Raw genomic sequence first — 26541 nt, 5'->3', positions numbered from 1 at the left:
ATCGACAAGAAAAAATTTTTATTGTCCATGTAAATGTTTAAAACAATGTTACAAATATTTAAGCATCACACAAGTCAAATAATGCAGCTGTGAATCATAAAAAGGGGTCAAACTTCCATAAATGAACAGACTCAGAGCTCTGTCTAAACTGGGGTTTATTTCTAACGTTAACTTGCAGTTGATTTCTTTAATTGCCAAACTACAAATATACTTGTCCTCATTGGTACTTCATGAATCCCCTCCTCAGATGATTTCAACTTACGACTTTGTTGAAACTAGCCTTCTAGCAAAGTTCCTCAGAATCAGCTTAACTCCTATGAAGAGAATTTCATTACAGGTCTTCATGTGCACTGGTTTAGTCTGGCAAATTGTTTCCGTCTTTGGATCTCTTCAGTGCTAAACAACTACTTTATACTTTGTTTTGTAAAAATCATGATCGAATTATTTTTCAAGTATACTTGGGTTAACATAATGCAGAGGGGTGTGCCTTTTAGCAGCTGAACAGACCACTTTTTGCATTCCTTAGAAATAAGATATGGTTCAGTATTTTAAATCATAGCAACAGTTGATAACAAAAACAGCAAAAAGGTAATCATTTCCATATGGAATGAAAAGGAAGAAACCAGTGAAGCTGTGAACTGTCATTTTTCCATATAAAAATAAAAGTCACTACTGGTAGATTTGGCAGAAAGGGCAGATGTTCCTATGTGTTTCCCATTTTACATTTGTTAATACATTGCATGTGATGTGTTTCATTGAAGTACATCATTCCCCCTCAAACTCAGTTGCCAATTTCCAAGCGTGTTTTGTCTTTTTGAGTCAAACCCACATCTGTGTGTATCAGTTTCAAGCACTACATTTCCTTGGTGATGATTTTCTTAACTTAGTGAAATTTGGCTGACAGCTTTACTGCAGAACATAACCATCTTCCAAATCAGCTAAACACCTACAAGTCATTTTAAAGCAATAGCTGAATAAAATCAATTTCCGCTCTGGCATTCCAAGATCTAAAAGAAAACTTCTCCCAATTTTCTGATGCCCAAAAAATTTAAGAAAAGCAAAGGAGAACTTTAGTCCCTTCTGTATTTAAGCATGATATGCATCTATTACCAAAATCCTGACATTCATTTTTAAATAGCTGCTTAAATGGAAAAATCTTACTCTGTTATGCTTAGAATTAAATATTCAAAATAGTTGTTCACCCTTTAGCACTTGACAACAGCTCCCTCTTGTGGTTCAAGGCATTCACTTCAAAGATGAATATAAGTACAGAATAGAAATTTCTTAGCCTAAAATTGTACTGTGAAAGTTTAGCTCATATTTAGTGACTCTTTTTTGGAGTAAAGAGGAAAGATTTAGGAACAAGAGGACAAAATAGAATATGCCATTTTCTTGGATAGTTCCAGGGTCCCAAGATCTCAGCAAAGTGTTTCTAACATTCTTTATAAAAGCACCAGTTTTTTTTTCTTAAAAATGAAATATAAGTAGAAGATGTTTTCACTGAAAACATGCTATCCTCCACTTAAAAGGTTTTCCTCTTTTTCTTTTGGTATTATATGCAAATTGAAATCAGCATTCCGCTTTGTTACTTTAATAGACGAGACTTTGAAAACCTTACAGAAATAGTAGTATTAAAAATATTTTTAGTCCAAAAAGGTAAATTTTCCCTTTTGTTCAAGATCAGAGGTTACGGTAACTGGCAATAACCTGCTCTAATAATGTGAAACTGTCCAAAAAATCCTCTTCTTCAATTCCAAATTTTGTGTACTGATGAATGTAGGCTCTGGTGAAAAAACAAAGTATAAAAACAAAAAAACATCAAGTGAATTAATAACTCTTAAAATCAAACAATAAATAGACTTTTTCCAGCTCGTGAATATTTGAAGATCGCAGAATCTCTTAAGGGTCTTATATTTGCTTCATTGTTTACTTGAAAGATTAGCAAACTTTCAAAGTTTTTCAAGCTTCCTGCCCCTTTAGCGTCCAAGAGGGTCACAATAGAGGCACACAGGGAAAATGAACCATGCTCCAGAACATACTCCACACTGTACAGGATACGACTGGGTTCAGTGCAAACCCTAAAAGATGCCTGAAAAGTTTATCTAAGGCTTGGAACTGTGCTGTGGAAACACATCAACCCAATGCTAGGAACGCAGTGAAGCCTTCCAAGTGCTTCTCAGACGGTACTTACTTGGTAGCTAAGTCAGGATGATTCTTTTGAGTCCCCCCTCAAAATTTATTATTAGTATTAGCAGTATTGATTAAATGAGACAGGAGAAATCATGTTAAAAAGAATATCAAGGTAGGCATAAATTAAATTGATATAATAATGGCTGCTGCTACCATTTGGAAACCCTGGTGGTGTAGTGGTTAAGTGCTACGGCTGCTAACCAAGAGGTTGGCAGTTCGAATCCACCAGGCGCTCCTTGGAAACTTTATGGGGGGCAGTTCTACTCTGTCCTGTAGGGTCGCCATGAGTCGGAATCGACTCAACGGCAGTGTTTTTTTTTGTTTTTTTTTATGAGAGTGGGGGGAGCATTATGCCAGAAAGTGGGGGGATGTAAGCATGCAGGATGGCTGGGCCCTCAGGAATCCCAGCTAAGCAAAGGAGAGGCCCCATCCAGTCATTTTAGGAATTTTGTTCCGACATCAAGTAATTGTGTGACAGGTCAAGAAATCTGATAAAACATTCCTTAGTATCAAGTAGAATTGAACTTGCCAGATTTCTTACTGAGAAAGATGAGGAGCTTTTCCAGTCTCCCAAGGATCTTATTTTGGAAAACTATCTTACTGTCTCCTCCCTTATAATGAAATTCCTGCTTTAAATTTCATCTCTCTTAGAAACTGCCCATTTAGTCAATAAAAAAATAAATAAATAAAATAATTTTTATTTTTTTTTTACCATTACTACTACACTAAAATATCAATATAATAATCACTAACAATAATGCAATGCAAGTATCAAGCATTTACTGGTCAGCCACTATACTAGCTGTTTTTACATTTTTATCTCATTTAATCCCTACCACACAGTCTCTCAGTTAGGTCCCATTGTACAAAGGAAGAAACGTGGCCTCAGTAACATGCCCAAGGATTCGTACCTACAAAGTGGGGAGCCATGCTTACTCCAGTTCCTGCCTCGTGTTTACCTCTATACTCTATTGTCTGCCTAAGCTTAGAGAAGTTTGGAGATTGACATTTTACTTACTTTGAAGCAAACATGTTCCATGCTTTGCCCACAATCGTATCAAGTGGTTTTACTAAGGACTGGCTATTGCTGACCAATGCTGCAGACTTCTCGTATTTGTTGAAGGCTCGCTGAGTTTTCCATACGTTGAAAGCATTTTCAGGCTGTAACCAGGAAGTATAGAGAGCTGGATCTTTAAATCCCCCTACAGTAAAAACAATGTAAGTTATTCTTTACATCATAAATTATTAATTTTGAAAATAAACAGATATTTTCTTATCCACTTCATCAAAAATCTCCTTTTGTTTTGCCTTTTAAAACTAGCTTTATATTGCTTTTGGATTAATGATCTATGTTCATTAGGAGAAAAAACTGTAGTAATTTACACCATTCAGGAAAGTATTAAGAAGAAATTTTAAAAGTCACCTAAACTGCTGAAATGCCAAAACCCAGAGATGACCACTAAGAACATTTCTGTTGACCTTTGTGTATATAATCTTACATACCTGCTGCCCTTCTGTAATCTGAATTTTCCATTCACTGACAGGTTGTGAACTTCTTTACTTGTCCACAAATATCACTCATCTTTAAGGTCCCTTATAGGAACATACCATAACTTACGCAACAAGTTTCCTACTGTGAGATATTTAGGCTGTTTCCACCTTTTGGCTATTGTGAATAGTGCTGCAGTGAACACTGGTGCGCATGTGTCTGCGTCACTCTTTCAAGTCTCTCTAGTCTATACCTAGCACTGGAATTCCTGGGTCATATGGCAGTTCTATGTTTAATTTTTTGAGGAACTACCAAATTGTTTTCCACAGCGTCTGTACCATTTTGCATTCCCACTAGCAAAGGACAAAGGCTCCAGTTTCTCCACATCCTCCCCAACATTTGTTGTTTTCGGTTTTTGTTTTTTATCTTTGCCATCCTAGTGGGGGTGAAGTGGTATCTCATTGTGGTTTTGATTTGCATCTCCCTAATGCAGCAGTGATTAAGAGCTGTGGCTGCTAACCAAATGGTCGGCAATATGAATCCACCAGCCGTTCCTTGGAAACCCTATGGGGAAGTTCTATTCTGTCCTATAGGGTTGTTATGAGTTGGAATCCACTTTATGGCAACAGGTTTTTTTTTTTGGTTAATGGCTAATGAGGCTGAGCATCTTTTCATGGCTATTTGTGTATCTTCTTTGGTGAACTATCTATTCAAATCTTTGCCCATTTTTTGATTGGGTTGTCTTTTTCTTAAGTTGTAGATGTTCTTTATATATTCTGGATATTAAACCCTTATCTGATATATAGGTCCCAAAAATGTTCTCCAGATCTGAAGGTTGTCTCTTCACTTTGCTGATAAAGTCCTTTGACATACAGGGTAACGCTTTCTCAACTTCCTGACAATTTTATAAGAATACTTGTCACAGAGACCACTAGTTCTGCAATACCTGTTCTCCCTTTCTTCCTTAGTAACAGAGCCCCCAAATTAATTGAGCTCATGGACTCCCTTGCAGCCAGGCACAGCACATGACTCAGTCCTTGTCAGTGGGATATAAATATAAGCATGGTGTGTGACTTTAGGAGGAGGAAGCTCGACCCTTCTTTGCTTGTTTCTACGTGAACTTGATGACTGGAATGCAAGCAGGTGTCTTGGACTATAAGGACGAAGCCACAAGGTGAGCCACAGAGCAAACAGATGTTCAGAAGAAAGAATTAAATGTTGATCTTGTTTAAACCACTTCTATTCTGGTTTTCAGTCACACGCCACCTGAAACAATGGCTTTACTCCATTTTGCCACTAAAACTCATAGTTATTATTTTTCTTAAGAATAAATTCAGGGATTGTTTATTATCATCATCTATGAAAACGTGCATCTTAATTTCTATTTCAATTTCTGCTTACCCAGATCTGCGCTTTGCACATCTTTCCCACGAAGGATGACCAAGTTAGCAATGGAAGTGTTAAAATGAGGCTCTTTGTTGAAAGACGTTTTGCCAAGAGCAGGGAGTCCTGATAAAGGGGGCCGTACCTGCCAATTGATACCTAACAAAAAAAGGGAAAAAAAGGAAAAGACTTTATATATGGGTTTGAACAAGAGGATAAAAATATCTTGTGGTATATGCATTTTACAAAATTTTTTATTTGATAGGTAAAAGTTGTTTTTCCTCTAAAACCAAAAAAACCAAACCTGTTGCCATCCAGTCGATTCTGACTCATATTGACCCTACAGGACAGAGTAGAGCTGCCCCATAGGGTTTCCAAGAAACATCTGGTGGATTCAAACTGGTAACCTTTGAATTAGCAGCCATAGCACTTAACCACTGTGCCACCAGGGCTGTTTTTTCCTCTAGAAGTTTGAAAATTCTTATCTTGTCAACATAAAGTTATTCAAACTACTCAATTCTGAGAAAGACATAAAATACTCATCATCAAATATTAATGGGTGTGTACATGCATACAATGGAATTCTACTCCGCAATAGAAAGCAACTAACTACTGAAGCCCTGGTGGTACAGTGGTTAAGCATTCGGCTGCTAAACAAAAGGTCAGCAGTTCAAATAATTCATACACAGATTGTTCCATGACATTGGTTGCAATTCCCGGAATATTTCAGCACTCTCCCCATTTCTACCCTGGGTTCCCTGTTTCCATTCCTCCAGTTTCCCTGCCACTCCCTGCCTTCTCGTTTTTGCTCTTGGACAAATATTGCCCTTTTGATCTTGTATAGTTGATAGTTCTCAGGAACACATTCCTCATGGGTGTTATTGTTTATTTTGTAGGCCAGTCTATTATTTGGCTGAAAGGTGACCTTTGGGAGCGGCTTCAGTTCCAAGTCAGAAGGGTATCTTAGGGCAACAGTCTCAGGGATTCCTCCAGTCTCTATCAGACCAGTGTATCTGGTCTATTTTTATGAATTTGACTTTTGTTCTACATTTTTTTCCCTTTCTGACCAGGACCTTCTATTGTATTCCTGGTTAGAAAGATCAGACGCTAGAGGAGGCTGTGATTCATGTGGGCCATTAGTCCTTTGGACTAATTGCTTCCTTGAGTCTTTGGTTTTCTTCACTTTCATTTGCTCCAGACAAGAGAACAATAGTTGTATCTTAGGTGGCCGCTTGAAAGCTTTTCAGACCCTAGATGCTATACAAACTAGGAAGAAGAACATTCCCTTTATGAACTATATTATGCCAATTCACCTACATGTCCCTTGAGACTATGGTCCTTAGCCTTCAAGCTTGGTAACTCAGTTCTGTGTGGTGTTTGGTTATGTAGTGCAGGGTAAATCTTAAGTCAGTCTCTTGTGAGATATGAAAGAGATTAAAGCAAGCAGAGCAGAGATGATGGAAGACAGATGCCAAGCCACATGAAGCAGGAGCAGAAGCTCAGAAGAAACACGGACTTTTTTGCACAGCCAACAGTGAGAAAAAGCCTTCCTCTTGAGCCAGCATCCTGAATTTGGACTGCTAGCCTCCTAAATTGTGAGAAAATAAATTTCTATTTGTTAAAGTCACCCAAACCAAAACCAAACCCATTGCTGTTGAGTCAATTTCAGCTCATAGCGACTCTATAGGACAGAGTAGAACTGCCCCATGGGGTTTCCAAGGCTGTAAATCTTTATGGAAGCAGACTGCCACATCTTTCTCCTGCAGAGCAGCTGGTAGGTTTGAACCACACACCTTTCAGTTAGAAGGTGAGCACTTAACCACTGTACCATTAGGGCTCCTTTTAGGCCACCAACTTGTCGTATTTTTGTTATAGCAGCGACAGACAACTAAGATGATAACATTCTGGAAAAGGGAAAACTATAGGGATAAAATCAGAAAATGGCTGCCAGGGACTGGAAGTAGAGGGAAGGGATTAGCTACAAAGGGTTACAAGGAACCTTTTTGGGAAGATGGAAATATTCTATCTTAATTGTGGTGATGATTACATGCTGTATAAGTGTGTCAAAATGCATGAAACTATACTCCTAAAAAGGATGAATTTTACTTTATGTACCTTAATAAACAAAACACAAAAAAATATTAAGGGTTGTAGAAACACAAAACAAAAATAGGACTGAAAATTCACTAGTCATATGGATATTTTAAGAAAATGCTCCCTTGCCTCCAGACTAGGAAAAAAACTTTAGGAACGACATATCTGATAAGGGTCTCATCTCTATATAGAAAACTTCAACAACAAAAAAATCCAATTAAAAAATGGGCAAAGGACATGAACAGACACTTCATCAAAGACGACATTCAAGTGGCCAACAAACACATGAAAAGATGCTTGTGATCATTAGCCATTAGAGAGATGCAAATCAAAACTATAATGAGATACCATCTCATCCCTGCTAAAATGGCACAGATTAAAAAAAACGAAAACAGAAAACAACAAATGCCAGCAAGGTGGTTGGGAGACTGTAACCCCTATCCACTGCTGGTGAGATTGTAAAATGTTACAACCACTTTGAAAAACAGTATGGCAGTTCGTCAAAAAGCTAGAAATAGAAACACTTTATGATCCAGCAATCCCACGTTAGGGTATACACCCTAAAGATGTAACTGCAGTGACACAAATAGACATACGCACGCCTATATTCATTGCAGTATTATTCACAATAGAAAAAGATGGAAACAACCTAAGTGCCTATCAACAGATGAACAGATAAAATGTGGTACATACATACAATGGAATACTATGCAGCCATAAAGAATCATGATGAGACCTCAAAACATCATATAATGTGGATGAATCTGGAGGACATTATGCTGAGTGAAACAAGTCAATCACAAAAGGACAAATATTGTATGATCTCACTTTTATAAGACAAGAATAGATACAGTGAAGCCTGTGAGAGCTGGAACTTGACGGGACTACCTTGTTTTTCTGTGTCTTACAAGTTTTCCACCTTTGATAGGGTGCAGTCTTACCACTTTTCCATCACGTCTTTTAGTGGGAAATATTTTAGTTTTCCTTCTGTGACAGGTTTCTGCCTTATACAGATTCCGGCTTTTACAGGTTTTACTGTATATACACACAGACTAATGCTCATTGCAAGTTACTTCAGATGCGGGGATGGAAGTACTCTCAAGATAGTGGACACTTGTTAGCTCTGGTGATTGGAAAGGTACCACTGAATATAGGTGAAGTGCACACAGCTTGACCTACATAAGTGATGTCACTAAGAGTGCACAATAGAAAAGGATGTCTTTGGTAAAGAATATGACAAAAATATAATTTGGCGACACCACCAATGATCAAAATAACGTGTGTGGTTACACAAATATGTATATAGACATGTAAGTATGTAAGTATGAGTATGTGGGTACATATGTGTGCACAGATAGAAGTATCTATAGGCATATGTACATACAGGTATGTGTGTGCATGCATGTATATCCACATACGTAATAAACCACATAGGGGACACAGGTACGAATACTTCTTAGACATAACCAAGCACCTCACGAGATTGGTTTTCAGTGCTTCAAGACTTAGGACCATACTCTCAAGCGGCGGCTTCAGTTAACTGGCATAATATACTTCAGAAAGGTCATGTTCTTTGTCCCAATGTGGTGACTAATGTCTGGGGCCTTAAAAGCTTGTAAGTGACCATCTAAGATACAATTATTGGACTCTACTCATCTGGAACAAAAGAGAAAGAAGGAAACCAAAGGCTTAGGGCAGAAAGTAGCCTACAGAACTGTCTTAGTCACTTAGTGCTGCTTTAACAGAAATACCACAAGTGGATGCCTTTAACAAAAAGAAGTTTATTCTCTCACAGTCCAGTAGGCTAGAAGTCCAAATTCAGGGTGTCGGCTCCAGGGGAAAGCTTTCTCCCTCTGTTGGCTCTGAAAGAAGGTCCTCATTATGCATCAGTCTTCCCTTGGTCTGGAATTATGCAGTGCAGGAACCCCAGGTCCAAAGAACGCACTCTAGGTCGCAAGCCTAGCTCTACCAATAAGTGCCCAGAGGCACCCCACTCTACCAGGAGGCCTCCTGTGCCAAGGCATTCAGCTCTTTCGCTCCACGGGTTGGCTCCAGCTCTGTCTGGTGCTGGTCTCCTGGTTCTGCTGCTGCTTCCCACCATCTGCACCATCTCCGGTGTTAACAGTTCTCCTCACTTCTTTCTGAGTCCTCTATCTGTTCATAGTTTCAAAACCACTCCCACATTTTAGGTATCTGTTAGAGCAGCACCCCACTCCTGGTACCAAATTCTGTCTTAGTCATCTAGTGCTGCTATAACAGAAATACCACAAGTGGATGGCTCTAACAAAGAGAAGTTTATTCTTTCCCAGTTCAGTAGGCTAGAAGTCTGAATTCAGGGCACTGGCTCCAGGGGAAGGCTTTCTCTCTCTGTTGGCTCTGAAGGAAGGTCCTCGTAATGCATCAGTCTTCCCTTGGTCTGAAGCAACTCAGTGCAGGAACCTCAGGTCCAAAGGATGCACTCTGCTCCCAGCACTGCTTTCTTGGTGGTATGAGGTCCCCACATCTCTCTGTTTGCTTCTCTCTTTTATATCTCAAAAGAGACTGGCTTAAAACACTACCTAATCTTGTAGATCTCATCAATATAACTGCCACTAATCCATCTCATTACATCATAGTGATAAGATTTACAGCACACAGGGAAATCACATCAGATGACAAAATGGTAGACAATCATACAACACTGGGAATCATGACCTAGCCATGCCGACAGATATTTTTGGGGAACACAACTCAATCCATGACAAGGACTAATAGTCCGTAAGAACCACAGCCTCCTCTACCTTGAGACCAGTACTAAATGGTACCTGGCTACCACTATGGACCATTCTGATCAGGGCCACATTAGATGGATCCTAACAGAATGAGAGAAAAACATGGAACAGAACTCAAATTTTTAAAAAGTCCAGACTGGTTGAAACTAGAGGACTCCCCAAGTCTATCGCCATAACGTGCTTTAAACCTTAAACTAAAATTTTCCCCTTGAGGTCACCTTTTAACTGAATAACAGATTGGCTCATAAAATAAAGAATATCACCCATGAGTAATGAGCTTCTTTAAAAAAATCATCTAATCATCTACAATAGATCAAATGGTCAAAAATTACTCAAAAGCAAAGGTGAGAAGGTAAGGGGCAGGGAAACTAGAGTACTGGAGATGGTACCACCAGAACAAAATGAATGAGAATAAGGATACATTGTGGAAAATGTAACCAATATTACCAAATAATTTGTAAAAAAAACCTGTTAAGTGGGAACCTAATCTGCTATTACTTTCATCTTAAACACAATAACATATTAAAAAAAGAAAGTACTCTCTCAAATGATGCATAGGATAGGGATAACATTCAGTGTGCAATAACAGATCGATTTTCAGCAAAAACAGAAATACAGCAAATAAAAAATTTGGTATGCTGAACTCAGTAATAATAAGACCAACAAGCCAATAAAAAACTGGGAAAAGATCTGAATAGAAATTTCACCAAAAAAGATGGCTAATAAGCATATGAAAAGATGCTCAACATCATTAGTCATTAGGAAAATGCAAATTAAAACCACAATAGGGTATCACTACACACCAATTAAAAAAAAAAAAAATTTTTTTTTTATTAGAATGGCTATAATCAAAGAGACCAACAATACCGGACATTGACCAGGATGTGGAGACACTAGAACCATCATCCATTGCTGGTGGGAATGGTACAGCCATCTTGAAAAACACTTTAGCAGTTTCATAAAAGACTAAACACAGACTATCATTCGCCCCAGAAATTCCACTCCTAGGAATCTACCCAAGAGAAATGAAAACATATGTCCACCCAAAGACTTGTACATGAATGTCCACAATCACCAAAAGGTAGACATAATCTAAATGTCCATTAACTATTAGACATGCAAACAAAATATGGTATGCCCATTCAGTGGAATACTATTTGGCAATAAAAAGAAACAATTACTGATACATACCACAACATGGATAAACCTCAAAAAAACATTAGGCTAAGTGAAAGAAGCCAGACAAAAAACTATATATTGTATGATTCCATTTATATGAAAGGTCCAGAATAGGCAATACATAGAGACAGAGGAAGTCCCTGGGTGGTACAAATGGTTAACGAGCTTGGTTGCTGACTGAAAGTTTAGAGGTTTGAGTCTGCCTAGAGATGCCTCAGAAGACAGGCCTAGTGACCTGCTTCTGAAAAATCAGCCACTGAAAACCCAGTGAACACAGTTCTACTCTGATGTACATGGGGTTGCCATGAGTCAAAGTTAATTTGATGGCAACTACTATGCTGTACTGAAAAATCAGAGAGATCAAGTGAAAACCATGACAATGATGACCCCACACACTTCTTCCCCCAGCTCACTGGGGCTATGTCTAAATCCTCCAAGCAGAATATCCAACACAGGAGACAGGCAAAGGGAATCTCCAGGACGATAAATGTGTACTGACTGTAGACAGCAGAAAGGCTAGACTGGAGCACGTCAGAAGGCTCTAGGAGAGACTTCTTTAAGAAGTGAAATTGATAGAATACCTGATCAGTCTGAACATATCAAGAGAAAATTTAGACAACTAAAGAAAAATTTGGGATTGAATAAGTGATACATACATAGAAAAACTAAGCAAACAAAACAAGGCAATTGTTAGCTTTAAAGAAAACAAACTGTTCAAGAAAGAAAAATAATCACAGTATACTATGTGACTCAGCTGTGAACAGTATTACTTCATCATGATAATATACTACTGAATATTGCTTTAACCAAACTATGACAGTACTATAGTGGAAAGATGGGGGCAGAGGGTATATATGTTTGTAAGGCTTGGGGACCAGTGTGAAGAAAATCTCAGTCATGACCTTCCATAGTGAGAAGTAAATAATACATAAATAACTGAAAAATCAAGAAATGGCAACAAATGGATGAAAATAGTAATAATAATAATAACAAAAAAAACCTGGCAAGAGTTTTTTTAGAATGGTTGCCTCTGGGAAGGAGAAAATAGGGGAATGCAGGAGACTGATCCTTTTCACAAACAGCCTTGTAGAATTACTTGACCCTTTAATCTATGAGCATGTAATACATTATGGCGCATATATTGTAGAAAACTACATGGCTATTAAAAATGAAGCATGTCTAAACATACTGAATTAGAAAGAAGGCCACAAATTATTGTTATGTTGAACAAAAGTTGGAGAATAATAAAATATGTATAATGTGATCCCAGAGTTCCTGGGTGGCACAAAAGGTTAAGCGCTCGGTTACTAACTGGAAGGTTGGTAGTCTCAACCCACCCAGAGGCACCGTGGAAGAAAGGCCTGGTGATCTTCTTTCAAATGGTCACAGCCATGAAAACGCTATGAAGCACAGTTCTATTCTGCAACACATAAGGTCACCATGAGTTGGAATCAACTCGACAACTGGTAATGTAATCCCAGCTTTGTTTTTTAAAAAGTCTGCACGGACCACTGACTGCTGTGTGTCTTCCATTTTCCCCCTTTATGGAAGGGAGTATCTACCACAGTTACACTATGCCTGTTCCACCATAGGAGCTGGGTGTCAGGGGAGCAAAGAACTATACTCAAGGAGTCTCACCTGAGGAATATAAATCTACACCTGGACCTGATTTTAGATAACAAGATTCTGGACTTTGTGGTGATGTGCTAATGGGATGTGACTTTTGCAGGGCTGTCAGAGGGGTGAGTATATTCTGCATGTGGGAGGGATGTCATTCATTAGGGGACAAAGGGCAGGTAGCCAGCCTCCACGACGAACCCCAGTGATGCTTGCCTCCTGGAGTTCATACCCTTACACAGTCCCTGGATATGGCTGACCTCAGTAACCAAAATGATGGCGTGGAAATGATGCTGTGTGACTTCCAAAGCTAGGTTATAAAAGACATTGCAACTTCTGTCTTGCCCCCTCCTGGATCACTCACTCATTCGCCCCTTGCTAGGACATGTGGAAATAGAGATATTGCCAATGGTGATAAAAATGGGTTCAATCTTTGCATACAGCTGGAATCCACCCAGCAGCTCCCCAAGAGAAAGACCTGGCATTCTGCTCCCATAAAGACTGCAGCCAAGAAAACCCTATGGGTCAGCTCTACTCTGTTACATGTGGTTGCTGAGTCAGAATCAGCTGGACGTCACCTAACAATATAATCATAAGACACACACACACATATATATATATATGAAAACATTTATATGTTCAAAGATCTACCTATAACTGTGATGAAATGGTAATACCCCAGAAGTCCAGCATGGGAAAATGACTAAGCAAACTGTGGTTTATTGACCTACGGGAGTCAAGAGCAGCATGTCTCAGGCTACCCTGAGAAACACTGTGTTCCTTGAGATGTTAACAGGTATTGCTAGAAAATCAAGTACTGCGGCCAAAATATTTGTAAGTACTACTTTAAGATGTGAACTTTCTACTCATCTTCAAACCTGTGGCACTATAATTTAAAATCCATAACATATTTCAAGTAACTGTAGAGGAAACCGACTTTCACAGTAGAAAAACCTAAGTTATTTTATTTTGGAGTAAAATATATTCTACTAAAATAATAAATAATAGTGATTTCCAGTTAAATAGGACAGACTGAACATTCTAGTTTACTGCCAATCTCTCCCAAAATCTCACTAGGAAGACAATAAATGGATTTTTTTTAAGGCATAAACAAGAATACAAAAGAACAGGAGAGAAGATAGGTAATGGCAACAAAATTTCAGAAGCTGGAAAGCAAATGAACCAGAGGTTACTGACTTAGGAGAGCAGGGAAAGCTGAAATTTTTCCCCACAATGGAGGTCCTAGAAGCAGTCCAGGTACTTCTAAAAGAGGGGAAAAACAGTGATATTGGTTAAAAATCTATGAGAAGCAGAGAGAGCCCCAGCTCTCTTCCCCCAACTTCCTGCAGCAGAGGTGGACTGCCCCTTGCCCCTTCTCCATCCTAGAGGGGGGTCTCCTCTCTGGAAAAGCTAAATCCGTGATACAAGAGTGAACAAAACAGATAAAAATCTCTGCTCTGATAAAGCTTACATTCTACTGAGATAACAGTATCTCTGCAGAGATAAACAAAAGATCTACACAAAGGAATTTCAAAATTGTAGGGACAAAGAGAAAATCTTAAAAGCTTCAAGAGAGAAAAAATAGGATTAGGAAAAAATGACAGTGGGACAGCAACATGGAAGCTGGAAGTTAACAGAGAAATGATTCCCAGTCTAGAATCCTATACTTAGCCACATTATCAATCAAATGTGAGGGTAGAATAATGCCATTTGTAGCCTTAAAAATTTTACCTCCCCTCAACAACAAAAAGACAAAGCGATTTAAAAATGAGTAAATGACTTGAAAATACATTTTTCCAAAGAAGATATACAAATGACCAATAAACATATGAAAAGATGTTCAGCCTCACTAGTCATTAACCCCTTGCCCTCAAGTCTGATTCTGACTCATAGCAACCCTATAGGACAGAGAAGAACTACCCCATATGGTTCTCCAGGAGCAGCTGGTGGATTCGAACTGCTGACCTTTTGGTAAGCAACCAAGTTCTTAACCACTATGCCACCAGGGCTCCCACTAATCATTAGAGAAATGTACATCAAAACCACAATGACATACCACTCACACTAACTAGGATGGCCGTTATCAGAAAATAACAAGTATTATTGAAGATGTGGAGAAATTGGAAACCTCATCCACTGCTGCTGTGGAGAACAGTTTGGTAGTCCCTCAAAGAGTTAAATGCAGATTTACCATATGACCCAGTAATTCCACTCCTAGGTATTCCATTCCTTGAAGACTTGAAAACAGAAACTCAAACAGATACCTGTACACCAGTATTCACTGCAGCATTATACATAATAGCCAAAAAGTGTTAACAACCCATCTGTCGGCTAACAGATAAACGGACAAATAAAATGTGGTACATCCATACAGTGAAATATTATTCAGCTATAAAGAGAAATGAAGTTCTAATACATGCTACAAGGATGAACCTTGAAAACATTATACTAAGTGAAATAAGTCTGACACAAGAGGACAAATACTGTATGATCCCACTTATGAAATACCTAGAACAGGCAAATGCAGAGACTAAAGTTTATTAGTGGTGGGGCGGGAGAGTTATTGCTTAAAGGGTATTGAATTTCTGTTTAGGGTGATGAAAACCATTTGGAAATGGACAGTGGTGACAGTTACACAACATGAGTATAATTAATGTCACTAAACTGTACACTTCAAAATGGTTAAAAATCACAAATGTTTCATTATATATATTTCACCACAATGAAAATTTATTAAAAGACATTCTTAAGTTTTTCCTTCCTGAGGAAGCTACTCAAAGGTATAGCCCATCAAAATGAGGAAATAAGGCTAAAAACAGGAAAATCTGAAATCCAGGAAACGTGATATAATACAGGATAAGGCAAAGAGAGATGCCAGTGTCTGCTATTCATCAGGCTTGGAGAGATTTCTCCAAGCAGGTGACAGAAGCCATAGATTACCTGATGGGTTTGAATATTTTGAGAAGGGATTCATTTTTACAGCAAAGTTTAAGGATAGATTAGTAATAGCTACATATCAATCAAATAAATATAATAATTAACTCTAGGAAGAAAAGATTAATTAAACATGAAATAAAATATAATCTGTGTACACAGTACATGGCTCAACTGTGAATAATATTTACATAGTCAAAGTAACATAACATTGAAAACCGATCTAACCAAATAATATGTTATAACTATATTGGGAGAATGGAGGGAGATGAGTGTGCATGTGTGCGTGTGTGTACGTGTGCATCTGCACATGCGTGTCTGTTTTTGTGTAGAAGGGATATAAAAAGATTCGATCCTCATTTTTCACATTAGAAAGGCAATGGATAATACCTAAAACTGAAACATAAAACAAATAACAGCATAAGCATAATATTTAGAAATATGAAGGCAAAAGTCCAGAAAAACAGTTAAAAATGTTAAAAGTAGTTTCAGCTGGAGAGTAGAGAAGTATAGAACGGGACTGTTGTCTTCCCTATTAAAGTTCATACTGCACAATTACTTGACTTTATTTTGAAAATTTTAAGATACAGTTTACATACAGTCCAATGTATGAGTTTTAACTACTTATTGACATGGTTAGGTTCCAAAGACAGGTATTTGCTGAATGTAGTTTGTCTCCTTGTGCTATTCAACAGAAATCAGTATTATGCAAAAATGGAGGATTACCACATCTGATCACAAAATGGATGATGACGACATCATTACACAACTACCAAATTACATCACTGCATGTTACACAACATATTACACATTACACAACTGCCAAACCACTGAGAACCACGGCCCAGCCAAGATGACACATAGCCTTAACCGTTATAGCCAGTATTACTCTCACCTTGCACCTAGGCATTCATTACTGCCAGATATACGTCATTAATGCATGAAATAGGCCGGGAGTAGATTTCTACTATTGTCATAAATACAAAATGTCAGATAATGAGACAGTTGATAACTGAGGAGAAGGTGTACTTGATTTTGTACATTGTTCGTTCATAAATTACTTTCATTAAAGTAAAATGAAAAAAAAAAAGTGACACTCATCTGAAATGGTTTTTGAAAATGAAATGATTAAGAAGCCTTTCTTGGATGCCCTGGTCAGTTTCTGCAGGAGCCTCCCTGGCCAGAACAAGGGACCACTATTCTAACCAGCCCAAGCCAGTTTATACTGAGTGCTCCAAGACAGGCATTTTTTCCAGTTTGTGGGTTGTTTATTTTTAAAATACCCATTACCTTCTTCCATTTTTGCATTAGAAATGAGCATCTGTCTCAAATGCTTGAGGAGGCCAGCCCAAGTAAATGTGCTATATGCCAGTGAGTTCTCAGACATCTGAGGAATGTTACGCACGCCGAGCATCTTGAATTCAGGATGGGGAACTAAATTCTCCATTAAGTCTCCTGTTTAAACAAAAAAAAAAAGTCTGAACTAAATTTTTTTATTCCAGGTTGTTGCCAATGGCTAATATACAACATGATTTCTGGGCCAAATGTGTTTTTCTAAAGCCAGAAATGCTTATATTTCAAAATATAAATAACATTTCAGAGGCAGTATCTATTACATACCATATATTTGCTTCATTAGTATGGGTGACAAGACACACATTTGCCAAAAAAGAAATGAGTTTAGAAGCTGAGTACCTGGAAATGTGAACAAAATACTTAAACCCCAGGAAAACAAAGTAAGTACAAAGACTTTAATGCTTTCCTTGTCACCCTGTGTTCACTAAATGTTCCTTTAGGAATTTTTCTAGATCTTTTATTTATTTTATCTGGTTAAATGATCATCAAAACCTGTTAAAATGAAATCCTACCAGGAAAAGGTGGCAGGATTAGTGATCCCTGAAGAAAGGGATGTGTCTATCTTTAGAAACTTGTAATGAAAAAAGAATTAAGTAGAAAGGCTCATATGCTTTGCATTCAAAGCTGTCTTACATATTTATAAAAATACCTAAGGGAGAGAGAGAAACATATTAACATACCATGAAACGTACATTTTACGATAACATTGAGTGCAAGTTTGTATCCTATATCCTCATGAAAAGATTAAGTTTTGACACAAACATCTACAAAATGCTGCACAAATGACCTTATGCTGGTGGAGTTTCTTTTGAACATAATAATCCTCTGTAAAATACCTAGAGCTGAGTTCTACCACACAGCGTGAAGAAACAAACAACGTTCAGCAAATAATTCCTGAACACTAACCCATGAGTTATTAATTGCTGCCTCCTGCGCTCCCCTCTAGCTTTCTTATTCAACTTCTCCTGCTACAACCATTCTTTGAGCTCACTGGAGCCCTAATCCATGGACCTCCTGCCTTCTCAATCCATCAGTCTATCACTTTCTTCATTTTCGTCTCTGTTACAGTAGAGAATCACAGCAGGCACTCACTCCTTAAACAGGATGATCATGAAAGGACACTTTAAGGAGGTAACAAGGAGCTGAGACTTGAAAGATGTAGGAAAATTGTCAGGAGAAGAATATTCCAGGTAGAGGGAGCAGGAAGGAGCTCCTGTCTTCTATTATCTCAGTGCAGTGAGTTCAAGTCACCACAATCTCTCTACAGTGAGTGACCAGTCCAGCCCACAGACTCCCCTTCAATCAGCTCTCTACAGGCAGTTCAATAGATCTTTCCAAAAGCAAATGTAATTGCTACCTTTATGAATTGAGTTGTGTCCCCCAAAAACGTGTGTCAACTTGGCTAGGCCATCATTCCCAGGACTGTGGGGTTGTCCACCATTTTGTGACCTAATGTGATTATCATATGTGTTGTAAATTCTAACCTCTATGATGTTAATGAGACAGGATTAGAAGTTGTATCTTGAGTCAATCTCTTTTGAGATACAAAAGAGAGAAGTGAGCAGAGAGACATGTGGACCCCCTACCGCCAAGAATGAAGAACCAGGAGGAGAGAGCATTCTTTGGACCTGGGGTCCTTTGCTAACAAGCTCCCAGACCAGGGGAAGATTCATGACAGGGACCTTCCCCCAGAGCTGACAGAGAGAAAGCGTTCCTTTGAAGCTGGCACCCTGAATTCGGACTTATAGCCTCCTAGACTGTGAGAGAATAAATTTGTTTGTTAAAGCCATCCACTTGTGGTATTTCTGTTATAGCAGCACTAGATAACTAAGACAGTTACCAACCTAACTGAAATCCTTATGTGGCTTTCCCCTGGTCTTAGGTTAATGCTGCTGGCATAGTGGTTAAGAGCTATGACTGCTAACCAAAAGGTCAGCAGCTGGAATGTACCAGATGCTCCTTGAAAACCCTATGGGGCAGTTCTACTCTGTTCTCTAGGGTTGCTATGAGTCGGAATTGACTCAACAGCAATGGTTTTTTTTTAGGTTAAAAGCAAAAAAACCAAACCCATTGCCATGGAGTCAATTCGACTCATAGCGAGAGGTTAAAATGGCCTCAATGACTTGTGCAATCAGCTCCTACTCACCACTCTAGCCTCAGACTCCAACCATACCCCAAACCATCTTCTGTGCTCCAAACACATTGGATTTCTCTTGGTTCTTGTTGTGCCATGCTCCCTTCTGCCACAGGGCCTTTGAACATGTGATTCTGCTTGGAACCCTCTTCTCCCTCCGTGTCCCTAGTCAATTCCTAGTCATGATACAGCTCTCAGCACCAGTGTCGATTCCTCAGGGCAGCCTTCTCTGGACCTTAATTCTAGGTCTGGTTCCCTTGTGATACATTCTGTTGGAATTGTACTCCTTTCCTTCAGGGCATTTAACTTAGTTTGTAATTATACATTCTTGGTGTTAATTATTTGATTAACATCTCTCTTTCACACTGAACACAAGGTCTTTGTTGGCTCCCTACAGTATCCCCAACATCTAGCATAGTATCTGGTATACAGTAGAAAGTCAAAAGTTAGTTGAATAAGCAGTTGTGCGAGTAATATGCTAAGTCCTGTGGGATGCACAGAAATTAACAAGACACCTGTCTCCAAGGAAGCTGCAAATGAAAGGGAATGATAAAACATGAACATGACAGAATGCCTCTCTAAGGAAACACATGGAAGCGTCTAGGAAGGGGTAAGGGGAAGACTTACTTTTGATTGCATATCCTTTTGTACTTCTTGAATAAATACGTACGTGTGTGTGTTACTTTTAAAGTTAAACAAGCACACTTTGAAAAAAAAAATAAAGGCAAAAACATTAAGTAACATAAAAGAGGTATAGAATTCCAGAAGAGTTCAGGGGAAAGAAGGGCTTCTTCTTGCTAACTCGCTGCCGTCAAGTCAATTCCAACTCATAGTGACCCTATAGGACAGAGTAGAACTGCCTCATAAGGTTTCCTAAGAGTGGCTGGTGGATTCAAACTGCTGACCCTTTGGTTAGCAACTGACCTCTTAACCACTCTGCCACCAGGGCTCTTGTTCTGGCTAAAGGTCTCAGTAAGAAAACTTCGTGGGAAAATTATCATTTGAATTGGACCCTGAAGGATGAGTAAGATTTCAGTGGAGGTACAAAGGGACGGAGGGCGAGCTCCCAAGGAGAGGGAACACTGAGCAAAAGAATCTGGGTAGGAAAGTTCTACCAGACTGCAGAAAGACAACTGAGATGAGACGAAAGGTCGGTGGGGATCCATGCAAAGGAGATGAGGCTACAATGTCAGGGTTATTATGGGGAGGACAGGGAATGCCAGGCTAAGGAATCCTGACAAATGTGGTAGGCAACACAGGAGCCCTGGAATGTACATAAGACAGCATGAGGATCAGAAAAGGTGCTTTGGGGAAGTTCATTTGGACCCAGTGTGGAAGGGGGAAGAAGCAGGCAACAGGAAGAAAAGCAGGATTAAGACAACCTTACTAAACCTCTGTTCTTGTGCGGGGAGGCCGGCTAGAAAGAGGCTAGTTTGCTGTGTACTCAGAAACAGTAAAGCTATATTAGGAGGCCCTGGGTAGCGCAAGCACTGGACTACTAGCTGAAAGGTTGGCAGTTCAAATTCACCCAGCAGAGAGCCTTGGGAGACAAGACTGGCGATCTACTTTTGAAAGGTCACAGCCTTGGAAACCCTATGGAGCAGTTCTGCTCTGTAAACGTGGGGTCATGATGAGTCAGTCGGAATTGACTCAACGGCAAATAAAAACAACAGCCATATTAGCTGAAAAATATTGCGACCCTTAATTAATATTGATGAGACAGGAAAGTAGAATGCCAGACAGATAGCAGAGATGACACCAACAAGTCTGATGATACTGATGAGCGAGGAGAACAACGTGAGAAATTTGGGTGATAGGAACAGGAAATTGAAGAAGAGGAGCTGGTTTTAGTGACGGATGAAGGGGAGAAAAGATAGGAAAAATGAAAAGATGAATCTATTCAAAACGTGGTAAATTTGAAGCAGCGGCAGACCACTAAGAGATAGCTATTTGGGAAAGAGATTAGAACTGGAGGTAAGGATTTGCACCTAGATGGTCCGAATTAATAAGGCACCACCTGAAGAACAAGGGCTGAAGAAAAAATGGTAGGAAATGTGTGTCTGAGGAGCAGATGGAAGTGAAAAATGGTCAGAAAACATAAGTGAGAACAATTAAAAAAGGAGATGAAGAATAAGGACAAAAAAGTCCTCAAGTTGAGAAGCTGAGGAAGGGGGAGGCTGTTAATTATAAAATGCTGACAGATATCAGGGCTTTGAACCAATTTGTTCCAGTTCGAAACCCTGCTGAGAATTTGCATTTCTAACAGGTTCCCAGGGGATGCTAATGGCACTGGTTAGGGACCAATTCTGAGAATCGCTAAAAAAAAAAAACCAGTTGCCTTCTAGTGGATTCCAACTACTAGGGACCAAATAGTAGGGCCAAAACATAGCGACCCCATAGGGTTTCCAAGGCTGTAAATCTCTAAGGAAACAGACTGCCACATCTTTCTCCCACAGAGCCACTGCTGGTTTTGAACCACCGGCCTTTCGGGTTTGCAGTCCGACTGCTTTAACCACTGCACCACCAGGGCTCCTTACTAAGAGAGCAGTGGCTCTTGAAATTTATTATACATAAGAATCACCTGGGAATCTTGTTAAACTATAGATTCTGACTTTGTGTATCTGCAATGGAAATGTAAATTTCTATCAGGTGTATAAACCAGAATGAACTGGTTCGAAGCTCTGCCAGATACTGAGGCTGAGAAGCCCGCTAGATTTGGAGACTCTAAACCACACTGAATAAAGAGTGCCAAGTTGGAAGACAGGAAGGAAAGAAAGCCAGGTAGCAAGGCATAAGAAGAGAAAAGACATCACCAAGAAAGTGAAAAGACAACCTGCAGAATGAAAGCTTTTTTTTTTTTTTTGAAGATCATAAACCTGATAAGGGACTTGTATGCAGAATATGGAGTCCCTGGGTGGTGCACTCAGCCGCTAACTGAAAGGTTGGAGGTTCGAGTCTACCCAGAAGTGCCTCAGAAGAGAGGCCTGGCAATCTATTCTCAAAAAGTTAGCCATGGAAAACCCTATGGAACACAGTTCTACTCTGACACAGATGGGATCACCATGAGTTGGAACTGACTGAACCGCAAATGGTAAAAAATTCAGAATATATAAAGAACTCTTGTTAACTCAAAAATAAAAAAAGATAAATAACCTAATTTAAAAAATGGGTAAAGGATCTGAATAGAATAAGCTCGCAGGCTTTCAGAGCATAAGACTTTCTCACAAATAACAGAGGAGGGCACGGGGACACCTACCTAATGGATTTCTTCTATAGTGAAACGAGCCTCCTGCAGAGTAAGTGGGCTGGAACACGCTTCCCAGCTGATGTGCGAGGACGTGATTTAGATTGCTAAAGGAGACCTGTCTGAGACCCATCAGTTTTGCACAGATCTTATGGACAGCATCATTCTCATGAACAAGGAGGGCATCCGAAGATTGGTACAAGTGAGAGAGAGTCAAAATGGAGTTGTAGTTCTGAACAATAACCTAGAAAGAAAAACATCAGAAATAAGAAAGGCAGGAGTGAAGAGTGGTTAAGAGCGTAGATTCTGAAGCCATCCTGCCTGCGTTCACATTCCTGGCTCTGTCACTTTCTAGCTGTTGGTATGATTTTGGACAAGATATTTAACCTCTGAATGCCTCAGTTTCCTCATTTGTTTAAAAACAAACAAACCCATTGCCATTAAGTTGATTCCAACTCATGATGACCCTGAGTTACAGGTAAGACAGGGACAATAATTACACTGGTCTCCGAGAGTTAGAAAGATTAATGATATAATGGAAGTAAAGAACTTAGGAATAGTGCCTTGTACATAATAAGGGCTTAGTAAATGTTGGCTATTATCACACTTCCTTCCTACATCATTTCCTATAGTGAGTTATCTCACCTCCAGTTTACTGATTCTCCTACTAGGCTGACCAACACGAAATTGGCCTATATACAAACTTCTTCCCCATGGAAAAAAAAAAAAACTATTTGAAGGTTGGCAATGGCACCATGAACCCCAATATGAGGTCAAGGTCTGTCCTGCTTTACATACTGTAGCCAGAGGGACTAACTCAGAGTTGGGTTCCTGAGAGGGCATACACAATCATCTTTTTTTGAAATTTTAAAAAACGTGGACACCTAGTTTGTTTGGAAAAGTTTAAGTTAAGTGAATTGTACTCAAGAAAGTATCATGTTGCATAATCACTCCTGAAGCTGTAACTTAACATGTCCAAAGAAAGAGTGAGAATCAATTTCCTACCCACATTTATTTCAACTGGAAAGAATGCAAAATATAAAAATTTCAATTAATACGTTCATACCTCACCGGTTCCATAAGGCCATATAACCTGATTCATTTTAAAAGAGTTTGGGTACTGATCTTGTAAATCCCGGGTAACAAAGGCTCCTAGCCCTGATCCCGTGCCCCCGGCCATACTCATTATGATGAAAAAACCACTCAAAGAGTCACATTTCTCCACTTCCTTCTGAATTAGGTTCATTATAGATTCTTCATGCCTGGGTCCATGAACAGAGTAACTATGCAATGCAAAAGAGACAAACATAAACCCTTTTAAAATTGACCACAGAGATGCAATGCAGAGATAGACACAGGACAGAGCGAGCTTTTCAAAGCTGCGCAAGTGAACTAATTCTCACGAAAGATACAAGTACTCTGACTGGCAGAATTTAAAATACAAAAATATATTTAACAGGTGAATATGACTGCTAGGAGAGGGCACTGACTAGGTACAGGAAATTCTCTTTTATGGGACATTCATTTACCAGGAGCCTTCAATGACCAAGTAGTTCTGTGTAAGTTTCTGGTACAACATAATATCTGATACTCATAACAATAGTCCTAAAGCAGTGGTTTCAAACTTTGCTGCACATTAAAATCACCTGGGGACCTTTGAAAAATCCCAATACCTGGACTTTATCCCAAGCCAATTAAATCAAAATCTCTTGGAGCGAGTCCTAGGCATTGAGACTTTCCAAAGATCCCCAGGAAATTCTAATGTGCAGCAAAGTGCTGGAACTACTGCTTTGTAATATTCTTGCCCAATAAACCAGAATACTCGCCAGATACAGATAATATACTGACAGTAAGTCAGCTGGCAGCACGACAATGAAGAAGGTGGAAAACCTTGGGGCAAGAGATCCTTCATCATTACCTGTACCTGAAGCACAGACACAGAGACTGAATGAGAGTTTCTTCTGGGTGAATTCAAACTTTAAAGTAGCAATTACAAGATTGTTTGCTAGTACAATCTAGAGTATATCAACTCTACAATTGTAACTACATTGTCTATTAATCAACAATGTATCTGTAACTAAACTGCAAAATATGTGGAATTATTCTTACCCATATGCCCAGTTGTTTCCAGAACCTTGTCTTTGACAGAAGCATGCATGCTGACCATATTTCCATCGGCCAGACCGGGCAGCCTTTGATAGTGTTTGATTGATAACTTTAGGTTCCATGTCAACAAGTACAGCCCGGGCAACTAGAACTAGCAAGGGAAAAAAATCGAAAGAAAAAATATTTCAAGGAGGAAATTTTATAGTAGTTAGTGTTGTCAAATCCAGCAGAGAAGTTAAGTGAATTAAGAAAAGAAAAACAGCCATTGAATCTGGTAATTAGGAAACTTTTTCTTAGAGTAGCTTCAGAAGTGGTGAGGGCAGAGCAAGATTGCACTGGGTTAAGGAGGGCTCTCCATTGAGAATCTTGGATAAGAAGGCAAGAAATTAAGAAAGAAGAAAACTTTAGTCAAGGGATTTTTTTTGTCTTGCTTTGTTTTAGACTGGTGAGATCTGAGCGCGCTCATGTGCTGAAGGAAAGATGCCACTGGGAGGCAAAAATTGTCAATAATAGAAACAGATGGGAGAGAGCAAACATAGGTCCCTAGAGAGATGGGGGAGGGATGGGGTTCAGACACCAAGTGGAGGGCTTGGCCTTGAAAAGGCTGGCTACCTCAGACTAAAGGAAAGAACCATGGGCCACACATACCTCCATTTTCCTCCTCACTGAAGAACCTTTCTTTGCAAGACGCTTGATACGCCTCATTCTCCTTCTTGGAGCAGAGTCCCTGGGAACAGTATGAGTCACTAAATAAAGTATCAAACACTTCAAAACCAATCTGATTGCCACACTGACCAAGTTGCACTGTTACTATTGACATGCTGAGCCACAAAGTCCCACCAAAAAAGTGAGCAACCTGTAATAGAAAAATATAGACTTTGAGAACTATTATATTACTAAAAGAACAAATAAAATGCCACATATTAATTACATCTTGATTAAAAAATATAATTTAAAAATGCCATATATGTACAGGGTTGCAGATGAAATTGTTATGTTGTCTAAGGTGCCAGTCATTCAGGAAGTTCTCCTTTTCTTTATGGTTTTGCGATTTGTGATTTACTATACTCAAATACATTCATACACAGCTTCCACAATCTGATTCATACTATTTTCTTCAGCATGCATTTAAGACAAAGCAAAAAGAATGCTGATTGACGGGATTACGTAGTAATACACAGTTCACACCACGTGGACACATAGAACACAGAATTTCTCTCTGCAATCACGCATTTAATTAACAGTAATTTTCCCTCTTCTAAATAATGACTTTCTCTCCCTTCACCAACCTCCTTTCTGGCTTGATAACTACAATTACACTTTGTGACCTCTTGGTTAGCAGCCCAACTCTTAACCACAACGTTCCCTGGGCTCCTTAGCTCCAGTACAGGAAGAAAGCCGGAGCTCGGAGAAAGCAGACCAGATGAAATATTAGAACTGGTTTTCATTATGTTTAATAAACAAAACAGACAATTTTTGATAAAGACCTCACACCAGGTCTATGCAGCAGTGGAAATGAGCCACGGTTTGTGAGCCAGGTTCTGTGCTTCAGATTTTCAAACAATCCTACAAACCAAACCAAACAAAACACACCAAAATCCTACAAAGCAGGCATTATTATCCGCTTTTTACGGATAAGGAAACTGAGGGTCTGGAAAGTTTTGTGATTTCCCAAGACCACCAGACTAGTAAAGAGCAAAACCAAGACTCTCCCTTTCCCCACCGGCCCCAGGAACCCCTCATTAAAATAAACTCACTCACTGACAGCCCCGGTACTAGTCGCTTCTGTCTTCTTCAAACTTCAGAGGGCCAATCCTCTCGTTATGCGCATGCTCGCCTTCAACACTAAACACTGCCAAGAACGAATGCGCATGTTCCACAGACTGAGCGTTTTGGGGGTAAGTGGGGTGGTGGGTGCGTGTGTGTGTTTCTTCTTATTCAGAAAGGTTAATTACGCATGTTTAATTTCAATTTATCAACATCAGATATGGTACGCATGCTCGCTGTCCATCAAAAGCTTGAGCTGACAATGCGCATGATCTAG

General features: G+C 39.3%; 1 protein-coding gene across 4 annotated transcripts; it reads right to left on the bottom strand.

Annotated features, from left to right (window-relative positions):
- Nucleotide 1: 1 nt before the first annotated feature.
- On the bottom strand, nt 2-26519 carry TUBD1 (tubulin delta 1). Of its 4 annotated transcripts, none has more exons than XM_049861572.1 (9): nt 26255-26519; nt 25146-25353; nt 24501-24648; nt 23458-23674; nt 22404-22635; nt 16948-17112; nt 5081-5221; nt 3209-3392; nt 2-1783 (listed from the first exon to the last, which is right to left on the bottom strand). In XM_049861572.1, the coding sequence occupies exons 2-9, from the start codon at nt 25315-25317 to the stop codon at nt 1681-1683; spliced, it is 1362 nt and encodes a 453-aa protein (XP_049717529.1). In that variant the 5' UTR covers nt 25318-25353; nt 26255-26519; the 3' UTR covers nt 2-1680. The 4 variants fall into 4 exon arrangements, with proteins under 4 accessions (XP_049717529.1, XP_049717532.1, XP_049717530.1 ...); XM_049861575.1 differs by having other exon boundaries at nt 25146-25224; XM_049861573.1 differs by having other exon boundaries at nt 26259-26519.
- Between the last annotated feature and the right edge of the window lie 22 nt (nt 26520-26541).

The sequence above is a fragment of the Elephas maximus genome, chromosome 19, assembly GCF_024166365.1.
Source record: "Elephas maximus indicus isolate mEleMax1 chromosome 19, mEleMax1 primary haplotype, whole genome shotgun sequence".
In the NCBI taxonomy this organism is placed as follows: Eukaryota; Metazoa; Chordata; class Mammalia; order Proboscidea; family Elephantidae; genus Elephas; species Elephas maximus.
This window is presented reverse-complemented; position numbering and strand designations above follow the sequence as displayed.

Excerpts from the sequence above, each read along its gene's own strand:
- TUBD1 (XM_049861572.1), bottom strand. The coding sequence starts at position 25,317 with ATGTCAATAGTAACAGTGCAACTTGGTCAGTGTGGCAATCAGATTGGT. Across the intron at positions 23,675-24,500 it reads GGAAACAACTGGGCATATGG|TTACTCTGTTCATGGACCCA; the intron begins GTAAGAATAATT and ends TGCATTGCATAG. Across the intron at positions 5,222-16,947 it reads TAATGCAAAAATGGAAGAAG|GTATCAATTGGCAGGTACGG; the intron begins GTAATGGGTATT and ends TTTTTTTGTTAG.